General features: G+C 36.3%; 1 protein-coding gene across 4 annotated transcripts in view; it reads left to right on the top strand.

The window, feature by feature from the left end:
- RFC1 (replication factor C subunit 1) overlaps positions 1 to 22,453 on the top strand; it is a 41,712-nt gene that overhangs the window by 8,158 nt on the left and 11,101 nt on the right. For 2 of the 4 annotated variants that reach the window (XM_068680121.1, XM_068680119.1), the window contains exons 4-13: positions 1,513 to 1,632; positions 13,652 to 13,884; positions 14,628 to 14,702; positions 16,374 to 16,451; positions 17,838 to 17,922; positions 18,013 to 18,293; positions 19,245 to 19,352; positions 19,905 to 20,084; positions 20,431 to 20,535; positions 21,739 to 22,135. In XM_068680121.1, the coding sequence (XP_068536222.1) occupies positions 1,513 to 1,632; positions 13,652 to 13,884; positions 14,628 to 14,702; positions 16,374 to 16,451; positions 17,838 to 17,922; positions 18,013 to 18,293; positions 19,245 to 19,352; positions 19,905 to 20,084; positions 20,431 to 20,535; positions 21,739 to 22,135 (1,662 nt within the window). The remainder of the gene's footprint in view (positions 1 to 1,512; positions 1,633 to 13,651; positions 13,885 to 14,627; positions 14,703 to 16,373; positions 16,452 to 17,837; positions 17,923 to 18,012; positions 18,294 to 19,244; positions 19,353 to 19,904; positions 20,085 to 20,430; positions 20,536 to 21,738; positions 22,136 to 22,453) is intronic. The other 2 variants (XM_068680120.1, XM_068680122.1) reach the window with 2 other exon arrangements.

Here is a 22,453-nt window from a genome sequence, read left to right as displayed (position 1 = left end):
CATGTAAAACACCCAGAATATTGTTTAGAGCACTCATCAAACATTCTAAAATCCTGCTTGGAAAAGACCTTTTATAGTGCTTGTATTAAAAAATAAAATAAAAAAAAAAAGCCACTTACCTGTCAAGTTAGTTAAATTAATCTATGAATTTGAAGCTTTTAAATTATTCGCAGTTGTTAGGTGATTTAGTTCTTTGCTTGGATTCTAAGTTTTGAATAGCTGTGAAACTGAAAAGATAGCAGGAGTTTGTACAATTCTTGACTTCTGCTGAAGCCTTTAGCTTGAGTTTTTAGTGACTTAATAGAAGATTGCTTTTTTTGTATAAGAAAAAGAATGACAGACATCTGTCAGATTGATGCTATTATAAACAGGAGAAATTTTTCAAATCTTCAGATAAACTGTTTTTAAAACAGTTCATTTTGCTATGGGGAATTGTAGGAGAAATATTTCTGCATTTAGAGCTGGACTACAAAAGTAGTAGATAATTCAAGTGCTACCTTTGAAATATGTATACACCTTCACTTTAGTGCTGTTATCGTCTGGAGATTTTGTTACTTCTAGCCCATTAGCAGTTGGAAAAGAAAAAGAGAAATGCTGCTCTAAGTAGATAATGATGGAGAAGGCCTTTAGGGAATGAAGTCAACTGATGACATATATAAATATATATGTGTATAAATTTTGTATTGTAATTTTAATTACAATATATATTAGGGTTTAGCATTGAAAAAGGTAGACACTGAAGAATAGCCATCTGTTAAACATGATATTTTTATCAGCTTCTTGAGCTAGTCCTGCATACTCATTTGGATGTTGGCATATATAATCTTCAGTGAGATAAGTTTGTCCTGACAGCTTTTGGGATGTAGAGAATGTTGAGGAGAATGGCAGTCTACCAGTGTTCTCCTGAAAAATCAGGGAGTAGAACCTCAGTGATACACTCCCCCCATGGCAGCAGGGTTGGAATTCGATGATCTTTAAGGTCCCTTTCAACCCAAACCATTCAATGATTCTGCTCTAGCCTGATGTTAGCTTTTGCAATAGATGTTGTGGAATACACCAACATAATATGCTGCCATATAAGTTTAATCATGCTAATGAATCTGTAGTGAAAGTTTGTTGTTGTGGGTGTGGTTTTTTTTCTTTTTAAAATAATCTGATGTAGTAATCTGCTAATTGTACAAATTTTTGGAAAGGCTTTTGCACAGATGTAGCAGTTCTTAAACGTGTAACTATTTCATTTTACTTAAAAAAAAAAAAAAAAAACAAAAACAAAAACTACTGGCTAGACTGAGTTCTCTACAAATTTTGATTTAGCCATGTACATGCTAGAATAAATGATGGCTTGAATATTAGCTGATGGAGAAAAATGAAGCTGTGCTTTGACCTTCTACATAATATTTTTTTTCTCAGCTGATTGTATGTAAACACGTTAACTGATGTTATAAGATTTGTTACTTAAAGTATGTATTGTATGTGGAGGAAATCTACATTTGTGTTGTGGTCAAAATACAGATTCAGAAGAGGAGGTGCAGTCAGTGAAAAAGTCCAAGAAGCCATCAGAGAAAAAAGCAGCCACTTCAAAACTTGGTAAAGTTCTAAAGCAGCATCCTGTTGTTTATGTTTCAGAGACAGGTAATGGAAGTGCGTCATATGTTCAGCTGTAGTGGGGTGGATTGTGTTACAGATGGGATGCATTGTTTGACTGATGTACTCTTAAACACATCTGTAAGAACTAATATAGAGGACAAAATTATATTCTCCCTAAGCTAAAGCACTTTAGAAGTTAGCCTCCCATATTGTAAAGAGCAGGGTAAAACTGAGGTGATGCTGGGTAGTGGCTTAGTTGATTTAATTAGGCATATAACTTCATGAGATAACACTTTCTGTTTATTTCATAGATCTAGGGGAAGCAGTTAAGTACAGGATATCTTTTTAATATAATTAAGCTACTCACTAGCACATCTTGTGAAATGGTTACCATATGTAGGTCTGAAAACGTGTTTTTTTTTTTAACTTGGTATATGATTTTTCCATATCTTTGCCTTTAACTAATATATTGATGACTGAAAAAAAAAATTTTTTTTTTGTGTTTTATTCCCTTAACAACATAAGACTTTTTTTTAACATTATTTGTCTATTAGCCTTTTAGGAAGAACAGTAATTGGAAAAAACAATGGTAATGAACTTGTATGTACCATACTTTTCAGTCTTGCATTTCAGCTTCCTAAATTATTATTTTTGCTTTTTGTGGAAAGGAGTGGATATAATTAATCATTCTTGATCATTTTTGGGTCTTCTGTAGTCTTATGAAAAGAATTATGAAAGTGATTAACTGCTGTATTTAAGCAGTTTTGCCTAGAATTAGTCTCCTCTTTAGAAGCCGTGTAGTTCAACCAAAACCACAATCTTAATTCAAGCCATAAACACACTTCAATGGAACAGATGAGATCAAATTCTATCAGTTTGAATATTATTGTGCATTAATTTGTTGTGATGATTATTTGCATGGTTGTTCTTAGTATCACTTTTCACTGTTGCTTTTTGTGCAATCCCTGATGTGTGTGGTCTTGAGGAGAATCTTGTTAGATTGCAAACTTGAAGAAGACAGTCATCTGCTGTTAAGGAAGATATATCTTGCAGAATCCTCATTGAAGAGGTTTCCAAAACAAAGTACTGATAGTGATTTTTTTTTTTTCCTTCAGGTTTTCTTGGTTCTTTCATGAAGCAGTTTTGCTTATAATTATTTACTTCATATCATGCATTTTCCTCTATTAAATTGGAGATGTTATGAAAAGTTTTATTGGTATTAGTATTGATTGACCAGTAAACATCAGTTTATGCAGACTTGTGTCTCACTTGTGAATTGAGCATTTTTAAAGGTATGCCACCAACATAGACGAAAATACACAGGTTTTGTGAAAATTCATCTGTGGAAGAAAATTAACAGGCCCTCTAGTATTCATGTAACATTTCAGTACTACTTAAATATGAACTTTACTTCCTTTGACATCTGCAGACATTTGGCTGAATATGTGTTCATTTGTGTTGCCATGTGAAGAGATTTTAAATGCTCTGAAGAAAAAAAAGTGCAAGTATTCTTGCAGCTTCAGGGTGTACTTTTACTAGTAGTTCTGCCATTCTATTTTAACTAAGAGACTGGTAGTAGCATATAAGCAAAGGTTAACACGATGCAGGCAGAAAGAATTCACTTAACTAAGATTCTGATAGTGGGATGAATTATATTCATGGCTTACTGAATAGCATAGATTGGAAACATCTCAAATTTGACTTAAGTTCACTTTTTAAGATAGAAAATAGTGTTCTGCTTTTTTGTTTCATTGTTTTGAGCTGAGAGCTACCCAAGTAAAATGTTGTCTTGTTAGGTTTGTTCTTTTCAGACAGATTTGCTTTTAAAAATTGATATTTTATTATGTTTTTTTTTTGAACTACCGTAACTTCATGTTAATTTGTTGTATTGCAGATAAACTTAGGTATTGTGATACCAAACACAAGTTACTGTAGTCAGATCTCCTGTGTAACACCAGCTGTAGAATCTCCTCAGAGTTGCCCACTGGGTGGGCACGTTTTGGTCACAGAGATGTTTCTTACATTTGTGATGCATCTGTCCACTTCTTACTGCTTTACTTTACTTTCTTACTTTATCCAGACTGAGTTTAGCTGAGGCTGTAACTATCAGGTCTTACATATTTGTCTCACAGTGTGGTTCTTTACTAGCTGCAGTACTTCCCTGGTATATATTCTTAGAAACTGTGATCAGATTTAAGGCCTATGCAGACATGAAGCTAAACCTTGTCTAAAACAAGTTTCTATAAGTGTTTGATTGCCAATTCTTCTGTTATCACTCTGAGTTTTAGAACATGTAACTTGGAAAAGTGGACGCTGTCCCTGGGTTTGGTATCTCTTTTAGTAAGAGAATTGCTGAATGTAAACATTGCCTCCCTAATCCTTCCTTTCGTTTTTAAAACAAAAAAAGTACTGTTTGCTGCTGTGACCAGTTAGAGGCATGACTCAGCTGGCTTCCTCCCCAGCCTTTTTTTTTCCTCCAGGCTCTTCAGAATCATGGTTTCTAAGACGGATTGTAATTATTTTATTTGTCCTAGATATTTGACCTGGCACTTAGCTGTAACATGTCACATACTGGGATGAGCCCAATTTGCTAAACTATCCTGAACACTTTATCTATCTTACGTGTCCACATCTGTTTCTCAGAACTTAATTTCTTTTAACAGTTTTGCCAACAACTCTTTCCTAATTAATTATAAATGATATTTAATAGCACTGACGCCAGAGTAGATAAAAGATCAGATTCCTGAGGAATAAATGGTACCTATTTAGCTTTATTATGCAATTCTAGGTGGTGTAATCGAGCTTTTCTTCATAAGGATACCACGGGAATGCTGGTCAAGGTTATTAGTAAAATCCCTGAAAACCACCGCTCAAGGTTACTGTTATCTAAAGTGTCTTAAGTACACACAATTGACTTACAGTCTGTGACTAAAACAATGTCTTTATGATCTTGAGATTTAACACTTGACTTTAGTTTATATTTAATCTGTATAAATTGTTTCTACAGCACAGTGGAGTTGGGGAGTGAGCGTGACACTACTGTTAACTTGGGATAAACACGTTTTATAACAATAGGAATATAGATAAGATACTAATGACACTGTAGAAATCTGTCTTCTTATTTCTAGTGTTACGCAGCTGAAAACTGACATCAAGAATAGTGTTGTTGGACTTGCCCCAAAGTCAATATCATTCTCCAGGGCTATGTCCTCAGAAGCATTTGGAAAAGTCTTTTGACATCTAGTAGTCAGTCAGAGCTTGGTAGTCAATTGTTACAACCTATTTTTGAGTCTTGTTTGAAAACTCCTGTGATTACTTGAACTTTTTTCAGCTCTCCTGTGTGGCTTTGTGGGATACGGTTTTCTTGAAGATTGTCGTGGGGATTACTTTTTGGTTTGTTTAAGAGTGGATTCATTAGCTTGTAAAGTATGTGGTTTTTATACAAAAAAGACAAAAAGTAAAGCAAGAGTAGTTTCTCTCTGTGGTTCTGTAAGAAATACTTCATTATTGAAGCATTTAATTTAAAGACTTATCTTTCCTCATGTCCAGAGTAGAGACTGTTTTAGCAGGTAACAAGGGAAAAAGAAAAGCCTGCCTTCTGATAGAACAGTCTGGCAGGTTGGGAAAAATCCAAATGTTTGTTGTACTTGTTAAACAGTCAAACAAAGTGTTATTTTAATGAAGAATGGAACCTTGAGTTTTGTTTGTGGAAGATGACCTGCTGTTGTGATGCATTGAGCCTCATCTGGTTTCATCATAAGTGACTATCTGGCAGGAACTGGGACTTGAATTGCTTTTAGTGAACACTTGGTCTTTCATGTATGTTGTGTCACACTGATTATGTCTATGTAGGAATTGCCTTAACAGTCTGAATATTGCAAAATATAACTTCAAAAGAACTTGGCCTTGTTCTAGGTGGTAGGCTAAGTTATTTATAAAGGTAGGAGAAGTGAAGGTGGTAGAAAGTGCGTAGGATTGTAGGTTATTGGAAAGTTGTTCCTTGAGGGTTTAGAATACAGGGCAGGAAGGATAGCTTCTGAATGTGCAGGCTGAATATCACCACTTCTAATATAGAGAATATCAAAAGGAAAAATCAGGAAGAGTTGGATAAGTGCTAGTGACCAAAACAGCCCTCAAATCCAAACACTGGTTCAAGTTAGCAGCAGATTGTCAGTGAATAAACACGTCTCGCATTAAACCATCTAATAGGGGTTATTGTCACTTTTACTTTCTGAGCAATATTAGCATAGTTTATGCTTACAGAATTTGCTATGCTCATGGAAAACAGCTCTTCATGCAGCAGCTTTCTTTTAAAATGCTTAATGAAAGGTCAGTTTAGAGTATGCAGTTGAACCTCAAGGGAGTTTGTCTTAAGATGCGCTTTGAGGAAAGAGAATTGTCAGTTCTGGCAGAAATGCTATGAAGAAGCAATGACTGGCGTTGCAGAGTGCAATGTTAGAGGGTATTTAAGAGCAAGCCCTGTAGAAACTTAATTCAGTAGGTGCCTAGGCTCTATCTTTACTCCTGATAACTTCTCTGTGCCTCATTTCTCTTTGCATAAATTTAGGAATACCAGCAGTACATTGGAAGGATCCTGTAATAACTGCACTCAGAAGTCGTGAGAACATTGTTTATTCAACCAATTCATGTCTGTTTTCCTTTTCACCTGTAGCATGACTCATGAATCCAGTTGCAGATTAGGCAGGTTATTTTTCACTTAATAGAATACTTCACCAGATTGCAATGGTTTTAGACCTGTAAGTAAAAACAAATCATTTTTCTTCAGGTGTGTGTCATGTACAGGACAGCACACTTTTAAGCTAGAACCTAGGATCATAATACAGGTAGTATTTGGGAGTAAAATTTCATAAATATGGACTCTTGCAGGTTATTTCTGTTTATAAAGTACCTATGCCATTTAAAAAAAAAAACATTTTTATTTACTACATCACTGATTAGTACGCTTACTGTAGGTGCTCAAGTGGCATGGATACAGGTAACTTATTTGCAGGTACCTTTGCTTTTTATTTTCCACTTTGAGCGGTTATGGTACAGAGTTTACATTTTTTTTTTGGTATAGATATCACATGGCACACCTATCGTGTTAAAACTTTCCTTTGGATCTTCTGGTAGAACAATTTAATAGGGGCTTTTTTCAGTTTCTTTGTAGTGCATATGTATTTGTTCTTTTGCAGTGATTATTAGTGTGCTGAGTGCTAATAAAGCTTTCTGGAGTTATGCTGTTAGGCATTAAAGTTGCAGTTTTTCTGTGGATAAAGTTATTTTTAAGGACTATTGTTTTTTAAAAAGACAAACTAGCAGAATTCCTTTCAGAACTCGTATCTCTTAAAATGGGTGTACAGTTTTATGCTTTACTTATTCCCATTGGATTGGAATAAGTTCAACATGAAATCAATTGAAATCAGAAAACAACCGAGCCTGTTTTATTTAGACTAGTAATAAAAGGGAACTTTCTTGACCTCAAATGCAGATCCTTTTAAAAAAAAAAAAAAATCCACCTAGTTCTTAAGATGTAGTTATTGTTAAAAACAGTCTGGACTTGCAATTTAAAATAGAAGAACACTTCTTACGCAGTGACCTTTTACCTTTCCTAAGCTGTGGTTTCACATGAAATAGGTTTTTAAAATAAAATTTTAATAACACTGACATGTTCTTGAAGAAGCTTTCTAGTGAAAGCTTAGTTTTGCGTTTAAAATATAGTATTACAGTTCAATTTTCTTATATTGTTATCTTAAAAATCTCAGTATAAAGGTTTCTGATGACTTGTTCGTTTTTGAGTTAAAGCCTTTGACATTTTTCTGAAAGCTTTTTTAAAGAGGAATGATGCTCTGTCATGACTGTGCTTATCAAGCAACTAGTTAGCGATCTGCTCAACAGATCATGTGTAAAGACTTAAATCTCTGAAATAGTGCATCAGTAGCCCATTACATTTGTAAATTGATCTTTTTTTTGTTTTTTAAAAAAAACATACAACTCTATCCAATTGAGTAACCCTCAACCAAAGTAAAAATACTGTATTTGTTGGTTTGTGTTCTCTGTTAAAACTGGTACCAGCATATGAGCTGCCTTGTTTTGCTTATTACTCATAAGTCGCCTGAAGCTTTCTTTATAGTTCATATTGACTGCCCTATTTTAAATAAATTAACTTAAATATGAATGTAATGTTTTGATGTCACTTCGCAAGTTCATTTTTCAGAATAGGGGCTTGTCAATAGTGGCTTCAGAATGGCAGCTTTATTGGTACCTTTATTAGCTGCAGATATTGCTGCTTTGCTCTGACTATTCCTTTCTTCTTGGTGGAGACGTCTCTTTTCTTCCTTTCAGGTATTTTTACTGAGCTACTTAAGTAGTGAGTTTGACTTTACTCAATTATTTTGCTGGATTAGTTTAAAAGTGTTTAGTGTTTTTTTGCTAGACTGTTTCATTTTGTCTAAAGTAGATCAGTCTGACCTGAGTGGCTAAGTATGTCAAGCTGCCCGAGCTGCATCTGGGGGAAAAATAAATAAACAAAACTCAACAAACGTTTATACTTGCCAGGATTTTTTCAAGGTTCCTTTCCCACCTTGTTTTTTTTTTTTTTTTGACAGTGCTGAATATGCCTGTCATGCAACTGACTTTGGACAATGAAGCAGAAGAGGAAGTTTTGTTGCGTGGTGGGGACTTGTATTTGCTTTTGGGGAATAAAGCTGCTATTATGCTAAAACTAACCAGTTCAAGTGAATGAACTGGAATAAACTCTGTAATAAACTGGAATTTTATGTGGCAGGTGTGATCACTTAATTTGAAAACTTGCAATAATCGGTGATTTTGCAGATCATTTATGACAATTGTTTATTTCAGCTTAAATATATTCAGCCTTCTGATATACTGTAGTGCCAAAGTGTCTTTCTAAAGATTTAAAAACAAAACAAAAAAAAACAACCACACAAAAAACAAACATGCATATTTGACTAAGAATTTAATTTGGCACATGCTAGACGAAAGACTTCATATAGCTATGTAGTTTGGCACTGAAGGCCCTATGGTGTCCAGTTACAATTAGACATGGAAGTTACTGTATTAAAGTTTGGGTATCCCAAACCTCTTTCCCGTAGTGAAAAATGTGACAGACAAATTCTTGAAGTTATCTCTGATAATTGGAAAAGCCAAAGAGCTGTAAGCTGATTTCAGAGGAGTAAAACTTGTATGGTTCTGGTAGGCTTTGTATTTTTATAACAGGATGCGACCTTGACATGTGGATATAGGCAGAGTGCTAACAATTGTGGTTTAAAGTGCATGTTTGTAGTACATCTAAAATCAATGAGCTTGTTGAGAAATGACATTGAAAACCTAAATGACTGCACAGGCCAGTTTTTAAAAGGTAGGTTGCAACTACTGTGTTTTTAGAGCGGGAAGACAATAGGAAAAAACACACTTAACCAGTCGTATGTAGCATCTGTTTAATTCATTTTGGAAAGAGTTATGCTTGATGAGCTTGAATACAGTTGTTGGCTTTTCTCTTTTTGAGGGGTGGTGGTTATCTTGCAGTTCTTTAAGACTGACTTTAACCAAAAGATGAATACAAAACATGTAGAACTTACAAGTATCGGGACTGTTAAGTACTGATAAATGCATACTGACATAATGAAAGCCCGATGCAATGACTTCTCTTTGTACAAAAACTATTTCCTCCACCTTAATTCCAGTTTGGGCAGTACCTACCGCAAATTAGGGCAGGAGCTGCCTGAAATACTTATGTAAGTGTATGACACTAAAAATTATCAATGTCCAGAATGTCTTGTGCAAGTAGTATAGGGTTAATAACTTTTGGGTAGGATACAGTCCTCTAGCCCCATGTAGAAGTCCTTTATATGGTAGTCTGCAAATATTTACTGGTTTAGCATATATTTATCCTGATAAGTACTAGTTACTGTTAACATCTGGGTGCACTGCTTATATTTGGAGTTGGTTGTAGAACATCCTAGTGAGAGGTTGTCTCTGCCTGGAAATATTTTGCATTCTAAACAGGATAGGAACCAGGGAATTATACGCTATCTTGATGAAGAACTCAAGAGTACAGCAGGATCAAATGGCCTTCTGAACTGTGTGTTTATTCATTTCCATAGGGTACCATCCTATGCTGCTTGTTTCCATTGTCACTATCTTTTCAGATTGGCTGAGGCCATTCTTGAATCTGAGTCTTCTTAAGTGAGCTGAATTTAATGAAATGTGTAAAACATCCTAGATAATTTTTGCTGGAGTAGGGTTAGGGATCAGCCGCATGTGTTGCTCTGTAATCAGCAAGTGAGAGCCAGTTGAGGAGGGACAGGGATGGGAAAGAGGAAGAGCAATAACAAACAGTTGCAGGTGGGCTGCAGGCATTAGTTTATTAACCTAGTTGTGCTGCTACTAGAGCAGCCTATAAAACAGAGCCAGATGTGCTCTAGTGTCACAGAATAGTTTCCAAACCCCTCAGGATTTAACAGTTGTATGTTGCTAGGGAAGCTTGTTCTTGGAAATTACCTGGCTTAATGGGGCCCTGCTTCGTGTGTAATGCTTGCATCCAAAGTAATTGAAAGCAATCTCCTGGCTGTCACGCCTGTCTGTTCCATTAATCACAGGAATATCGTGCTCTTTTGTCACATCTACTTAATTTCCAGAAACCTTGAGTAGAAGACGTGCTGTTGGCTTGCATTAGCAAGTCTTCAGAGCTGGTTGGGCGAGGGTGGGGGGAATGACACCACGGGTGTGTATTTTCTGGGTACTTGTTCTTTGTATAGCACACACAGAATATGTGGATGTAAACAGCAAATAGTATTCTGAGAATAGTCGTGTTCTGTTATACAAAGGTTTTGTAAAGTAAAAGCTGTCTAGTTGATGATAAAACTGATTCTCATTCCTTAGCCTTGTATGGAGGCAGGGACTTGACAACAACCCACCACCGCCCTATCTCAACTGTTCACTTAGCAATTGCTCTTTAACATGGCTATAAAAGTGCAGTTGAACTACAATTGACTTTTTTATAAGCCAAAATCTAAATTTTTGTCCTTGCTTTCCCACAAATTGTGTAGGAGGGGAATGTCTTTCTCCCCCTTTTGCAGGCCACAAGTGGTTTACAGGTGCTGTGTTGCAACACATAGATCTGAACAGACCAGTAGCAGTGCTGGGACTCCCCTGCTATTTTCAAAGCTGCAGATTAAGTCATCTTCATCCTCGTAGTGGAACCAAAGAGTGTACAACTGATTGATCAAGCGTGCTGCTCGCTTCTGGGGCAGTAGGCATGTGTGAGCAGTTTGCTTCAAGGAAGAAGTGTTAAGGTAAAGGGTTACTGTAAAAGTTGAAGTTCTTATGTATTTGAAGTAAGGGGGAATGCCTGGAGATCATGCAAACTTACGGTGTGCCTTGTGGATTTCATGAACCTGGGATGAAACTAGCCTGAGCATCTGTCTGCTAAAGCATCTGTTGAAACCCACTTAACAGAATCAGGATGAATTTTGTTTCCTAATGACCACTTCTGTGTTTTCATCCTGTCTTTCACTATTTACATTTGTAGATGACTGTCCCGAAGTGCTCTTGTTCTTCTTGAGCTACTACTTGGACCATAAATGCTTCTAATTCTGTCGTTTCTAGGAAGGACGTAATTAAAGCAAATCTCTAACCATTGATAATATTTAGTACTGGCATCATAAATGACTCAAATCCACATCCTTTTTAATTAAAAACTTAATTATATTTACTCTACATCTCTCTACTTGAGAGAAAGCAATATCCTGTTTTTTTATTATTTAAATGGTTACAAGTGAATAAGGGAAAAAAATCAATATTGCGTGCAGACCACATGATAACAATGATAAATAGAGATTCTTTCCTAGCATCGTAGCAGTCCTTCGGTTAAGAAAAGTACGTGAGTGGTCAACAGAACAGAATCTCTTTTTTCCCCAGACAAATATAATTATCTCTGCATTAACTATTGATTTTTAGCAATAGGTGCATTTTACTCCTGCAAATGTATTTTCTCATTTAAATGGGAAAAAGCAAAAGAAGCAGAATATTCTGAAATTAGGTTTGAGATAAGTAGTCTTATATTCAGATCTCAAACTATTACAAATTAGGAGCCTAAAGCATCTAGTGTCTAAATCTCCCAGATATGTAACAGTTAAATTAAGCTAAATGGCAGTAAAAGATTTACCTCTGCCTAAGGAAAGTACATAATTTGCCTAAGAATCATAAAGCTTTTAGCTTCTTGGTAAAATTTGCTGCTGCTGCTGCCGCCATTTGAGGGACCTGGGCTTGAGTTTTTATCTTTCACATGTCTTTGTGAATCAAATTGGGTAAAATGCCTTTTTCTGGTAGATAACTTTTTTCTTTTGAGGGGGTGGGGGTGGGGGGAGGGGGGAGCATGTGTGTGTCTTCATTTCAAATGCTGAGAGAATTTCTTCCCTTACAGTCATATCTCTGCTTTATTTTTCCTTGTCTGAACTTCCCCTCACAGGAATTGTCAGGATCCCCATTTATATTAGTTGCTGCTTAGTAAGTGATGAGTAGCAGACAGTTCCAGCTGATGCCTAAAATGCCCTTGTTGCTGCTATCTACTAAGAAAAGGTTACACAAGAAAAAATGCCCTCTATTGCTTGTCTAATATATTAAGAAATTATAGATCCAACAGACATACAACATAAGCTAAATTTAGGGAAGTGATTAAGAAAAATATATGTATGAAAAAGGAAATAGGGGGGCTTAAGTTAGTGATTGGAAAATGAATGTATGTTTGCGATAGTAATATGAATTTAAGTTTAATTATAAATGCGTTCAAAACATTCCTTGTGTCTGATATGTTGAGGGGGTTGGTCAAAACATCCACGTTTTGAGAAATGTAAAGCCAGACTTCAGTTAGAAGTATGCAAATAAGACTGCCTCTGTTTCTGTTCCTGCCAAGTCTTTGTGCTTTATTCCTTTTGTATCTTCTGCTAATTTTAGGACTTCTCTTGCAGTTTGCTTCTTAGCCCTTTCACACTTTTGAAATCTGAAGATTTCACAAAGAAAGTGCTTTTATTACTGATCATAAAGTTTGTCCAGCAATGTTTCATTTTTTTGTGTGTTCAGTGATCTGTGGGCTCACACTAAACATTGTGTAAGCCATTTCCCCCATCTAGTGTGTTTAATGGTGGTTATTTGGTGTTTTTATTTTTTTTTTCTTAATTGAAAAATCTGTTCTGTATGCTGAACTCTTGTCTGATTCTACTTTCCTGTGAAATGGCTGCATTTCTTTGAGATGCTTCTGACTGTGCTGGAAGGAGGGTGTGTTTTAGTACAGAGGCGTAGAAGATAGAAAATAGCTCGCAGAATCTTACTAAAAGGGGCAAAGCAGAAACATTTTGACACCATTATTTTACTAACACATTCATAAGGTATGAGCAGTACTTTACGAATAACTGAGTAACTGCTGTCCTGTAAACAGATGCAAGAAGCTACCATGTGGGCTCTTTGTAAATACAATGTTGTAATATTTTTTTCCCTGCTTGATAGTACAATGTTGAGGGATTAAGAGTATGTAAGTGTATAAAGCATGCATTATCTGTTCTGTTAGTGACTACTACAAAGTAATAAAATATATGTGAAATGCAAAACTATACTTTTTATTTGAAGGTTGTGCTATGCATTTGGATGCTGTGTTGGTAAAGGAAAGAGTTCAAATTTCAGTGACGTAGATTTTTGTTACATCCTTATGTAAGGATGCCCTTTCTTACGTAAGAAGGGAAGGCATTCTTTGCAAACCTTTCTAAATGAGAGGTAGTGCATTTATACAAGTAGCAGACTTCTGTCTCTCTATTTTAGCACTCAATTTAGTCAGACCTAGCTGTGCTATTTAGATGCTAAATATTATGTTATGGAACTTTACTTTTTTTTTTCTTATTCTTTCTTTCTCCAAATCAACTTCTAAACACCTGAACTGTTTTATTAAGGTCTATGTTAATGGAATCTGCCCAAAATATTTCTCTTGACATAAGAACTAAGAATTATAAGAACCATCTACTGGAATTAATAAAATATTATTCATGTTTAGATGATGATGATGACTTTGTCAATAAGAGAATTTCCCTGAAACCAAAGGAGAATGGGGCATCAGCCATCAGTTGCCCAGGATCAACGACGGTGAAAAAGGAAGATGTAAAACCACGAGCTAAACCCAAGCCATTATCTCCAGTGAAGCTGACTCCCACCTCAGCTCTCGATTACTTTGGGACAAGTAGCGTCCAGCGATCAGAAAAGAAACTGGTAGCAAGTAAAAGGAAGGAAGTGAGTACTGATGAGGTTCCTTTAGGTTACTTGTGTGTTTGATAGGAGAACAAAATAGCCAACTTAATAACTTTTAAGAACCTTCTTAGCTGCTTGTCCTATTGAATGTTACTTTTCCATAACCAGTCAGGTGTGAGGTCAGTTTTGATGGTATGTAACAAGCATATTAAATCCTCAAAGACTATTGCAGAGTAAAACTTTCATGTTTGAGAAGGAAGTACAAAATCAAAAATAGTATTTTATTTATTACTTTTTCCCATATGATTTTCCTTAGAATATTTACACAGTCTTTTGGGTGGAATGAGTGGATGGGGTAGCTTTTAGCTCGGGGGGAGGAGTTGTGCAGAGGGTAGAGGTAGCATGTTGCTTTCCAAAGCTTTATGGCATATATATTCATGGAATAACAGAGCACCAAATAAAGCATGGAGGAAGTTCAAAATTCACAGTGTAGCTTTTGTCTCTGTCAAGCTGGCCAGCTGTGGTAGCATCAGAGGTGTTGAGTATTTTTTGAAAAAATGACATCTAGATGATGTGGCTTTGTTTTGAATAGTAAAATCTCCTGAAAACAACCCTGGTTAATAGTGTATAGGTTGAAGAGCTAGGAATAAAATGCTGCATGTATAATTACCAGTCCTTTTCTAGAAGTACACAAAATAAGTTGTACAGGTTAAATTATTACAGTTTACACAATAGTGGAGAAACTGAACTGTTTACACTCTTTTTCTTTCCCCTCTTAAACATAGCCCTCACAAAGCAGGGACAGCACAGTGGACGATGAAGCCATTGCTAGGCAACTGCAGCTTGAAGAAGATTCAGAGGTAACAGCTGTATACATTTGTTGCTGCATTCCAGAAGCAATTTGTTTAACTTAAAATCGTTTTTAAGAAATTAAGATGGACTTTCCATTTATGCTATATATAAATAAATATGTTCATGTAATCTGTATACTTGAACTCTTCCACATGTGTGCAAACGCAGTCACAGTTATTTTTACAGACATTATTTCAGCAAGGTAAATAGAACCATGTCTCACCTAACTTATTTTCCATCTGTGCAGACTATCTCTACCTATGCAGTTGATGTTATTGAGAATAGTTTTGCTTTTCACTTTTTGCTTCTTCATGTTTTTTTTTTTCCTATTCCCTCAGATGAAAAACTAAAAACTACTCTCACCTGTTGTCATCTAAGTTTTCTTGTAGTTGAGAAAAATGTGAATGACCCATACCTCATTTGTGGTGAGGCGCTATCACAGATTGCCCAGAGAATCTGTGGATGCCTCATCTGTCGCTGGGGGTGTTTGAGGCCAGGCTGGATGAGGCCCTGGGCAACCTGATCTGGTGGGAGGTGTTCCTGCCCAGGTCAGGGGTGTTGGAACTGGGTGATCTTCAAGGTCCCTTCCAACCTGAGCCACTCTAATTCTGTGATGCGTGTGCATCTCACGTACCTGTTTGAATGGTGCTAATGTGGGAGACAGGTATACTTGTCATACATGTTTCCTTCACTCTGGGAAAATCGATTCATTTCCAGTTGGTAATATTGAGCATCCTTTGAAATAAACATCACAGGTGCAAAATATGGTCTTTATCCTTGACCTCCCCAGAGGTCAATGTTTATTGACAACAATGCATGTTGTATTAAGGAAGAGAAAATGTTTTCCCCCAAAAGGCTTTGTTGGGTAGAAGAGTTTACTTGAACATCAGTTGTCACTGTATATGCTGCAGCATTATGTTAGGTGAAACACAAATGAAAACAAACCTGACTTTGTTTTGTACAATTTAATAAGTAACTTTCTTAGACTCTATGTGCAGTATTTGAGTATTTGTTCTTGATGGCTCTTTCTGTCAAAGAAAATCAATTAAGTAAATATCAATATTAAAAGCTTACAATATATTTTAATTAAATTCCATGAAGTGAGCAAAATAAGAACAGAGCTAAGGGCAGTAGTTAACTTCTCCAAAATTGCCGCATTATTTTTTTTATATAATTTTAGTAGTAAACAAAGAGTAAAACTCATTATTGAGACATCATAATACTTAACAGTCTTTGTTCCTACTTTTCTAGTGGGACCGTTGTCAAAAGTTATTTGGAAGCTAACAGGTTGCATCTCAATGCAAGCTGGTGATTGTGAGATGCTGTCTTCAAGTTTTGATCACTCTTTAAAATGGAAAGGATGCACAGCAATAAAATTATGAAGGGACAGAAATTGTCTTTATAAACAGATTGTTTAGGCCTATTAATGTTTCTAGTGCAACATAACCAAACTCTGCTCTTTGCATGAGAGTTGTCTGTCATTTTTGGAGAGAAAAACTCATTCTGCAGTGTTGCCTTCAGAAGTTTATTTGCATCTGGTAGGATTATTTTTTTTTCCAGCTATGTGGTGTCTTATCTTAGATAACTGGTTTGTCTTGAACAGCAAATAGTTTTAAAATATAGTAGTATTAAAACTTGTCAGACGTGAATCTAAAACTTTTTATTTTCCCTCATTACAGCTGGAGAGACAGTTGCATGAAGATGAAGAATTTGCTAAGACTTTGGCCATGTTGGATGAAACACCACAGAAGAAGAAGGTTGAATTCTTTATTTTCTATAAACTGTGTTGGTAATTGTGTTATGTAGATACCTCATGACTTTAGACACCTGATCTGTGTCTAAAGTCATGAGGCTTCCACACAGATGGCTTAAAAACAGCAAGAAGGTGTTTCATGAAAAGAACATGCTCAATTTTATATAGTTTTCTCTTGGATTTTCTCCACACAGTAAATTGTTTCATTTCTAATAAGACTACAGACATTACTTTATTTCTGTGCAATTTTAAAAGATTTTTAAAGTTTACAATGTTCTAGATGATAATATCATAGTTTCTAAGAATGCAGCTTTTGTGATAATGGCATTTATATAATCAGAATCCACTATACTGAGTCAAATGTCCCCCATTATTTAGTTGCAGTGAATGAAAGCATATATCTAAAGACGCATGAGAATGGTTTGAGTAGTAGAATGCTGCTCCTTTTAAACTTCCACATTCTCCAGCCATTCCCAGTTCACTAACTTGATCCAGGCTTGATTTTTATGTATTTAGGAGCTCACAAGATTCTCTTTATGGTGGGCAGTCACCCACGACATACTGAGGTTTGCTGTTGCACCAATTGCAAATCTGAGGGAATGTATGTACAACAGAGCATCAGAGAAATTGGCAGTTGGAATGGTGTGGCTGTGGCAGAATGGAGCATATCCTGTAGGTTACTTTTTGCTTGAAGTTCCACATTCATCTCAACTCATCTCAAATGAGTGGACTGCCTGTCTCTGTAATACCTGAAGTGAAGTGAGGTGCTGAAAACTGATGCCTCAGATCAGTTATGACTCCACTGTTTAAGAAGGACCAGATCAAGTGAAGTGAGTCAAAGGCACGAGTTGGTGAAAAATAATGGGAGAAAAATGAAGGAGGAGAATGCTTCCCTTTGTCAGAACAAGCAAGGATTTTAGGTTTTTAACTCTAAACTCAGTGGTGTGAGTTCCCCCAGTTTCCATAGCTTGTGCTGTAAGGCACAAGACTACTTCTGGCACAGTGAAATATTTGTTAGGTTGTACATCAAAGCTTTTATAATTTAGAATTGCTAATTTGAATAGAGCAAACGTTAGTACTTCTAGATTATTCAGTAAACTGGTTAGAATTGATCCTTAATGTAACCTGGAAGTTTGTCTGGTGTTTGAAATGGGGAATAATTATGTGCATGGCTGAGTGTAGGATTTGCTCACCTGCCCACGTTTGATAGAGTTTGTATTCTGACTTGTGGTAGGGATCGGTGTGTATCTCTTTTTTGTAGGTGTGTCATTGAGCCTGATGTACTTATTTATGGACTGGAATACTTAACAGAAGGGAAACCTAACAGATCTGGACTTCATGGTAACATGGGACATGGCATCTCTGACTTTGGCATTGTTTGTTCACTTAGGCTCGGAGGGATTCAGAAGAGCAGACAGTACTGAGCATCAAGAGCAGTCCTAATGTGACAGAGGGATACAAGCAATCTCAGAGAGGTAGGATGCTAATATTACAGATCTGATGAAATGTTCTCAATTTTCAATTAGATACATTCTTATGTATGTGCTCTTCTCTACCGTTTAAAGTGAAAGCAACAAACTCTGCAGGTGAAGCAAAACAAACTAAATCTGAAAACTCAAAAGGGTCCCATTTACCCCCACAATCAACTGATAGTAAACTAGCAGAAAAGTCAACTGATAAGACCTTGCCTTTGAAGCCTACCTCTAAGCTTGTGGCTCTGAAACGAAAAGAAGAGATTGCTGAAAAGGAAAGAGGCACTCAAAGTTCAGTATCAAAAGAAAAACCTCTGGGAAAAGAAGAGAAGAAAACACCAAAGAAGGAGAAAATTTCTCCAAAGAAGGCTGAGGTAGGAGCTGTCCAATGGTATTTAGTTAGCTTGGTAAAGTTCACAGGAAAACAGTTTTCAGTTGTTATTGTTTATATATCACTGTTGTCACCTAGTACTTTGTTTGAATCTTCTAGGTGACTTTCAGATCTTACCAGAATTCAAGTTCCTAGCAATTTTAGAAATGTAGGAAAGAAATTATCTGGAAAAATATAAATTGAATGCATCAAGGAACTGAGTTCATTAATGGTCAGTAAGGTGTGCATGTACACTGAAAAATGAATTCACTGCCCTTTCACATTTAACTTCTCTGAAAATTTGTAGAATGCAGGAATTCTGCTACTTGACTAGTGAGTAAAACTTCTTATGTGAGCTTAGGTGACCTTGTGAATGCCATGCTGCTGTTAAAAAATCAATACCACTATCATTCTTTTTTTCTTCTCCCATTTCCAATTTCATGCTTCTGAAATATATTTCTCTGTTTCTACATAATACGTTAACAATAACTTAGTGTTCTCTTAACTGTCTGACTCAGTCACTAAAATCAGTGAACATATTCTAGCTGTTACTGGCCACTTAAAAATGTACTTTTAAATTTTAAATACAAAATAGCACATTTATTTGACATTTAAATAACAGTTGTAATTGGGAGGGAGTGCCTGCAACTGTTCCTGATGAGCTTTAAACAGATTTTTACAAATAAAAAGCTTAGATTTCTTAAGTAGAAATACTAAAAGGAGATTTTACGGAAGTGTAGATCTTACCAATACCTGATCATCATTCAGGAATCAAATAGGATGTGAATTTAAAGCAACAATTTATTAATAAAGTGACTGTGTATATGCAGAATGCAGATAAATGTACTGAGGATATGTACCATATATATATTGTACATTGGTACATATATACCACTACATATGTGTATGTACAATATATATATTGCGTATTTATCTATTTTTTCTTTTGCCCAAGTCTGTAAGTCCTGAGGACTCTGAAAAGAAGCGAAACAATTATCAAGCCTACCGAAGCTTCCTTAATCGCGAGGGTCCAAAAGCCCTGGGTTCCAAAGAGATACCTCAAGTAAGTTTGGCTACAGCAGAATTTCTGCGTGTAGCAGTGGTGTACATCGTAGACATTAAAAGTGATCTAGCAAGTATTAACTAAACTATTTAAAAACTGGCGTGTATATATATCTTTTTTTTTTTTCAAATGGAAAGTATATATTGGGGAAAAAAGCTAAACTGTAGTGCAGAACAGTGACTATATGAAAGGAAATTTACTGATAAATGAAACTCTGTACCTGGTTTATAAAGCCATTATGATGGAAAATAGTTACTGGTCTTGAAGTTTGAAGTCAGTAAGTTTGTCAGTCCTTTAACGCTGTGCTTTAAGCACAGCATGTTAGTCATAGGTACGATAGGGACGGGTAAACTGTGAAGTTTCATTGGCAGCTACTCCTTTTAATAGTTTTTGAACTTCTACTGCTACTGTCTATATTCAGGCAGTTTAGGCTCATTTTTAAAGTTGCATTGAGCACTTGACACGGTAGAAGTTTAAAAAGGTTTGTGGTGAAAGGAGTAGGTGTAGAATTGCATCAGTTAATGGCATTTTCTACAATGTTACGGTTCTCAGGGAGCTGAAAACTGCTTGGAAGGCCTGACATTCGTAATTACAGGAGTTCTGGAGTCTATTGAAAGAGATGAGGCCAAATCTCTGATTGAACGTTATGGAGGAAAAGTAACTGGGAATGTCAGCAAGAAGACTAACTACCTGGTTATGGGACGAGACTGTGGCCAATCTAAATGTGAAAAGGTGAGTAGTGTTGTGCCTGAGCTAAGCAGGAGTGAAAATGTGAATTTTGTATGTAACTGTATTGATTTCCAGTTTCTCCTCTTAAAGGGAGTGCTGTCAGACATGGGATCTGATTTTTGGGTGGTTCTAAGGGGGCCCAGAAGTTGGACTCAATGATTCTTGTGGGTCCCTTCCAAGTTGGGATTTTCTGTGATTCTATATATACATACAGAGATTAACAACAACAACACAACCAAAACAGCTTTTTGTTGCTCTTATTTTGTGTTCCTAAACATAACCTTTACTGGAAAGGACTTTGAAGTGAATTACGTAGATATCATTTACCTCTTAATTCTTATTTTCCTAGGCATCTGCTTTAGGGACAAAAATTATTGATGAAGATGGCCTATTTGATCTTGTTCGAACTATGCCAGGCAAGAAGTCCAAATACGAGCTGGCAGCTGAATCAGAGGTTTGTGTGTTTGTTATAAACTTAGCTGTTTGTCGCGTGTGGTTCCCCAAATTGCAGGGAGCTTTGATCTCTTGTTCCGTGGACAGCAATCCTATGATTGTCAGTTTGACCTACTAGGTTAAAAGTATTGAAAATGAAAAAATTTAATCAGGCTTTAAGGATTCTGCTTTAGAGAGGTAAGGTTTATTTTAATCAGACATTTTGCATTTTTAGGTATCTGACCGAGGGGGTAATCGTATCTTCTTAGATTAGGCTTCATTTTTAAACACTGAGCCTTTGTTTATTCTTTGATATGTGATACCTGGAAAGGCCAATTAAAAACTTCTACTGTAAATATGGGACAGCTACTTGTAAACCATGTGTATAGATAATGGATTTAATCTTTATGTGGTACTTACCATAAAAAAACGGTAATAAAGCTTTTATGCACAATTAAATCTAGCCTGTAATGGCTGATGAAATGTTATTAAAAATTCAGTTAGCTCTAGCATGCTTGATGTTCACTATAGATACTGCTTTGTTGTTTGTGATGCGGCTGTGGATTGTGTGAAGATACTATTGGTACCTTCAGGAAAAGCAACTCTAAGCCTGTACTAGCCAATTACTTTAATTCCCTTTTGAATCGCTTTGGGTTGAATACTTCCAGCTTATTTTTAAATGACAACTGTGATTCTCTTTAGCCAGTGTGTGTTTGGAGAGCACTTTATTTCTGGAACACAGGTTGTTCTGTTCCTGCTCCCTTCATCCTGCCACTGGCATTAAGTTGTGTTGTGTTTTTTTTTGTGCTCAAGCTTGGAAGTGTTGCTTTGAGAGCTGCACTTCTGCTTAATGCGTGTCTGATGGCCTGTTCTTTACACCTTGTCAGTCATCTGTTTTGGATTAGTTTGTTTAATGACATGTCAGGCTCAGTGAGTAAGGAGACGGCTGGAACTTTTATTCTTCTTGGACTGCTCAGAATGTTTCCTGCCTCTTCTGTGGGCTGTGCTACAGAACCAGGTGACGTCATGTTTAACAGTGGCTTATTTTTCAAAGAACACTCTTTGATCTCCTCTTGGAAGTTTTTTTTTTTTTTTTTTAAATCAATACAGAAGATTTGTTACTTTTTTTAAGCACTCTTGTGCATATGTGCAAACATAGCTTGTTTGTTTAATGTATTTTTTTCTGGAAATTTTCTTTAATTTTCTTATCTTTTGTTTTCCTAAGGCCAAGAAAACAGAGTCGAGACATAAAAAGACACCACAAAAAACTGAAGCTGGCAAAAAGAGTTTTAGCCCCCTCAAAAGGGAAGCTGATATTAAAAAAAGAAATTCTACTCCTGAGAAGGGAGCTACCTTCAAATCTGTTAAGAAAGAAACTGCTGCCATTCGAAAGCTTACAGACTTTAAACAGCAAGCAGTGGAGAAGAAAGAAGTCCCAGAACCTAAGGGGAACTTGGTCTCTGAGAGTAATGAAAACGGAACAGAGAGATTGCTATGGGTGGATAAATACAAGCCCACATCTCTCAAGGCAATCATTGGACAGCAGGGTGAGCAAAGCTGTGCCAACAAACTTCTCCGATGGCTCCGAAACTGGCACAAGAATACCTCGGAAGATGGACAAGGTGACCAGCGCGGTTAACTTCTCTGCTCTTCCATGCCAGTCACATGGCTTGGTTCCGTATGGTGACACAGGTCCTTTGAGAGAGGGGAACAACTCCAGAAATCAGGAATGAGTCTAAAGTCAAGTGCATTTTTTAGCAGCAGTTGAGCCCGAGGGTTTTGTTGAAGCAGTTGTTCACTTATCCCCTCCATTTTCCCCCCAAAACAGAACAGCAAACTGTCTGAAGATTGTTTTTTCAGAATCATGTGATGTTTTCTTAAATGTGACTATTTCCAAAGTAGACTAAAAGAAGCTGGCAGTGTGTGTACATATATATACA

The sequence above is a fragment of the Anas acuta genome, chromosome 4 (assembly GCF_963932015.1).
Source record: "Anas acuta chromosome 4, bAnaAcu1.1, whole genome shotgun sequence".
Taxonomy (NCBI): domain Eukaryota; kingdom Metazoa; phylum Chordata; class Aves; order Anseriformes; family Anatidae; genus Anas; species Anas acuta.
Note: the sequence above shows the minus strand (reverse complement) of the source record. Positions and strands in the feature narration are given on the sequence as shown.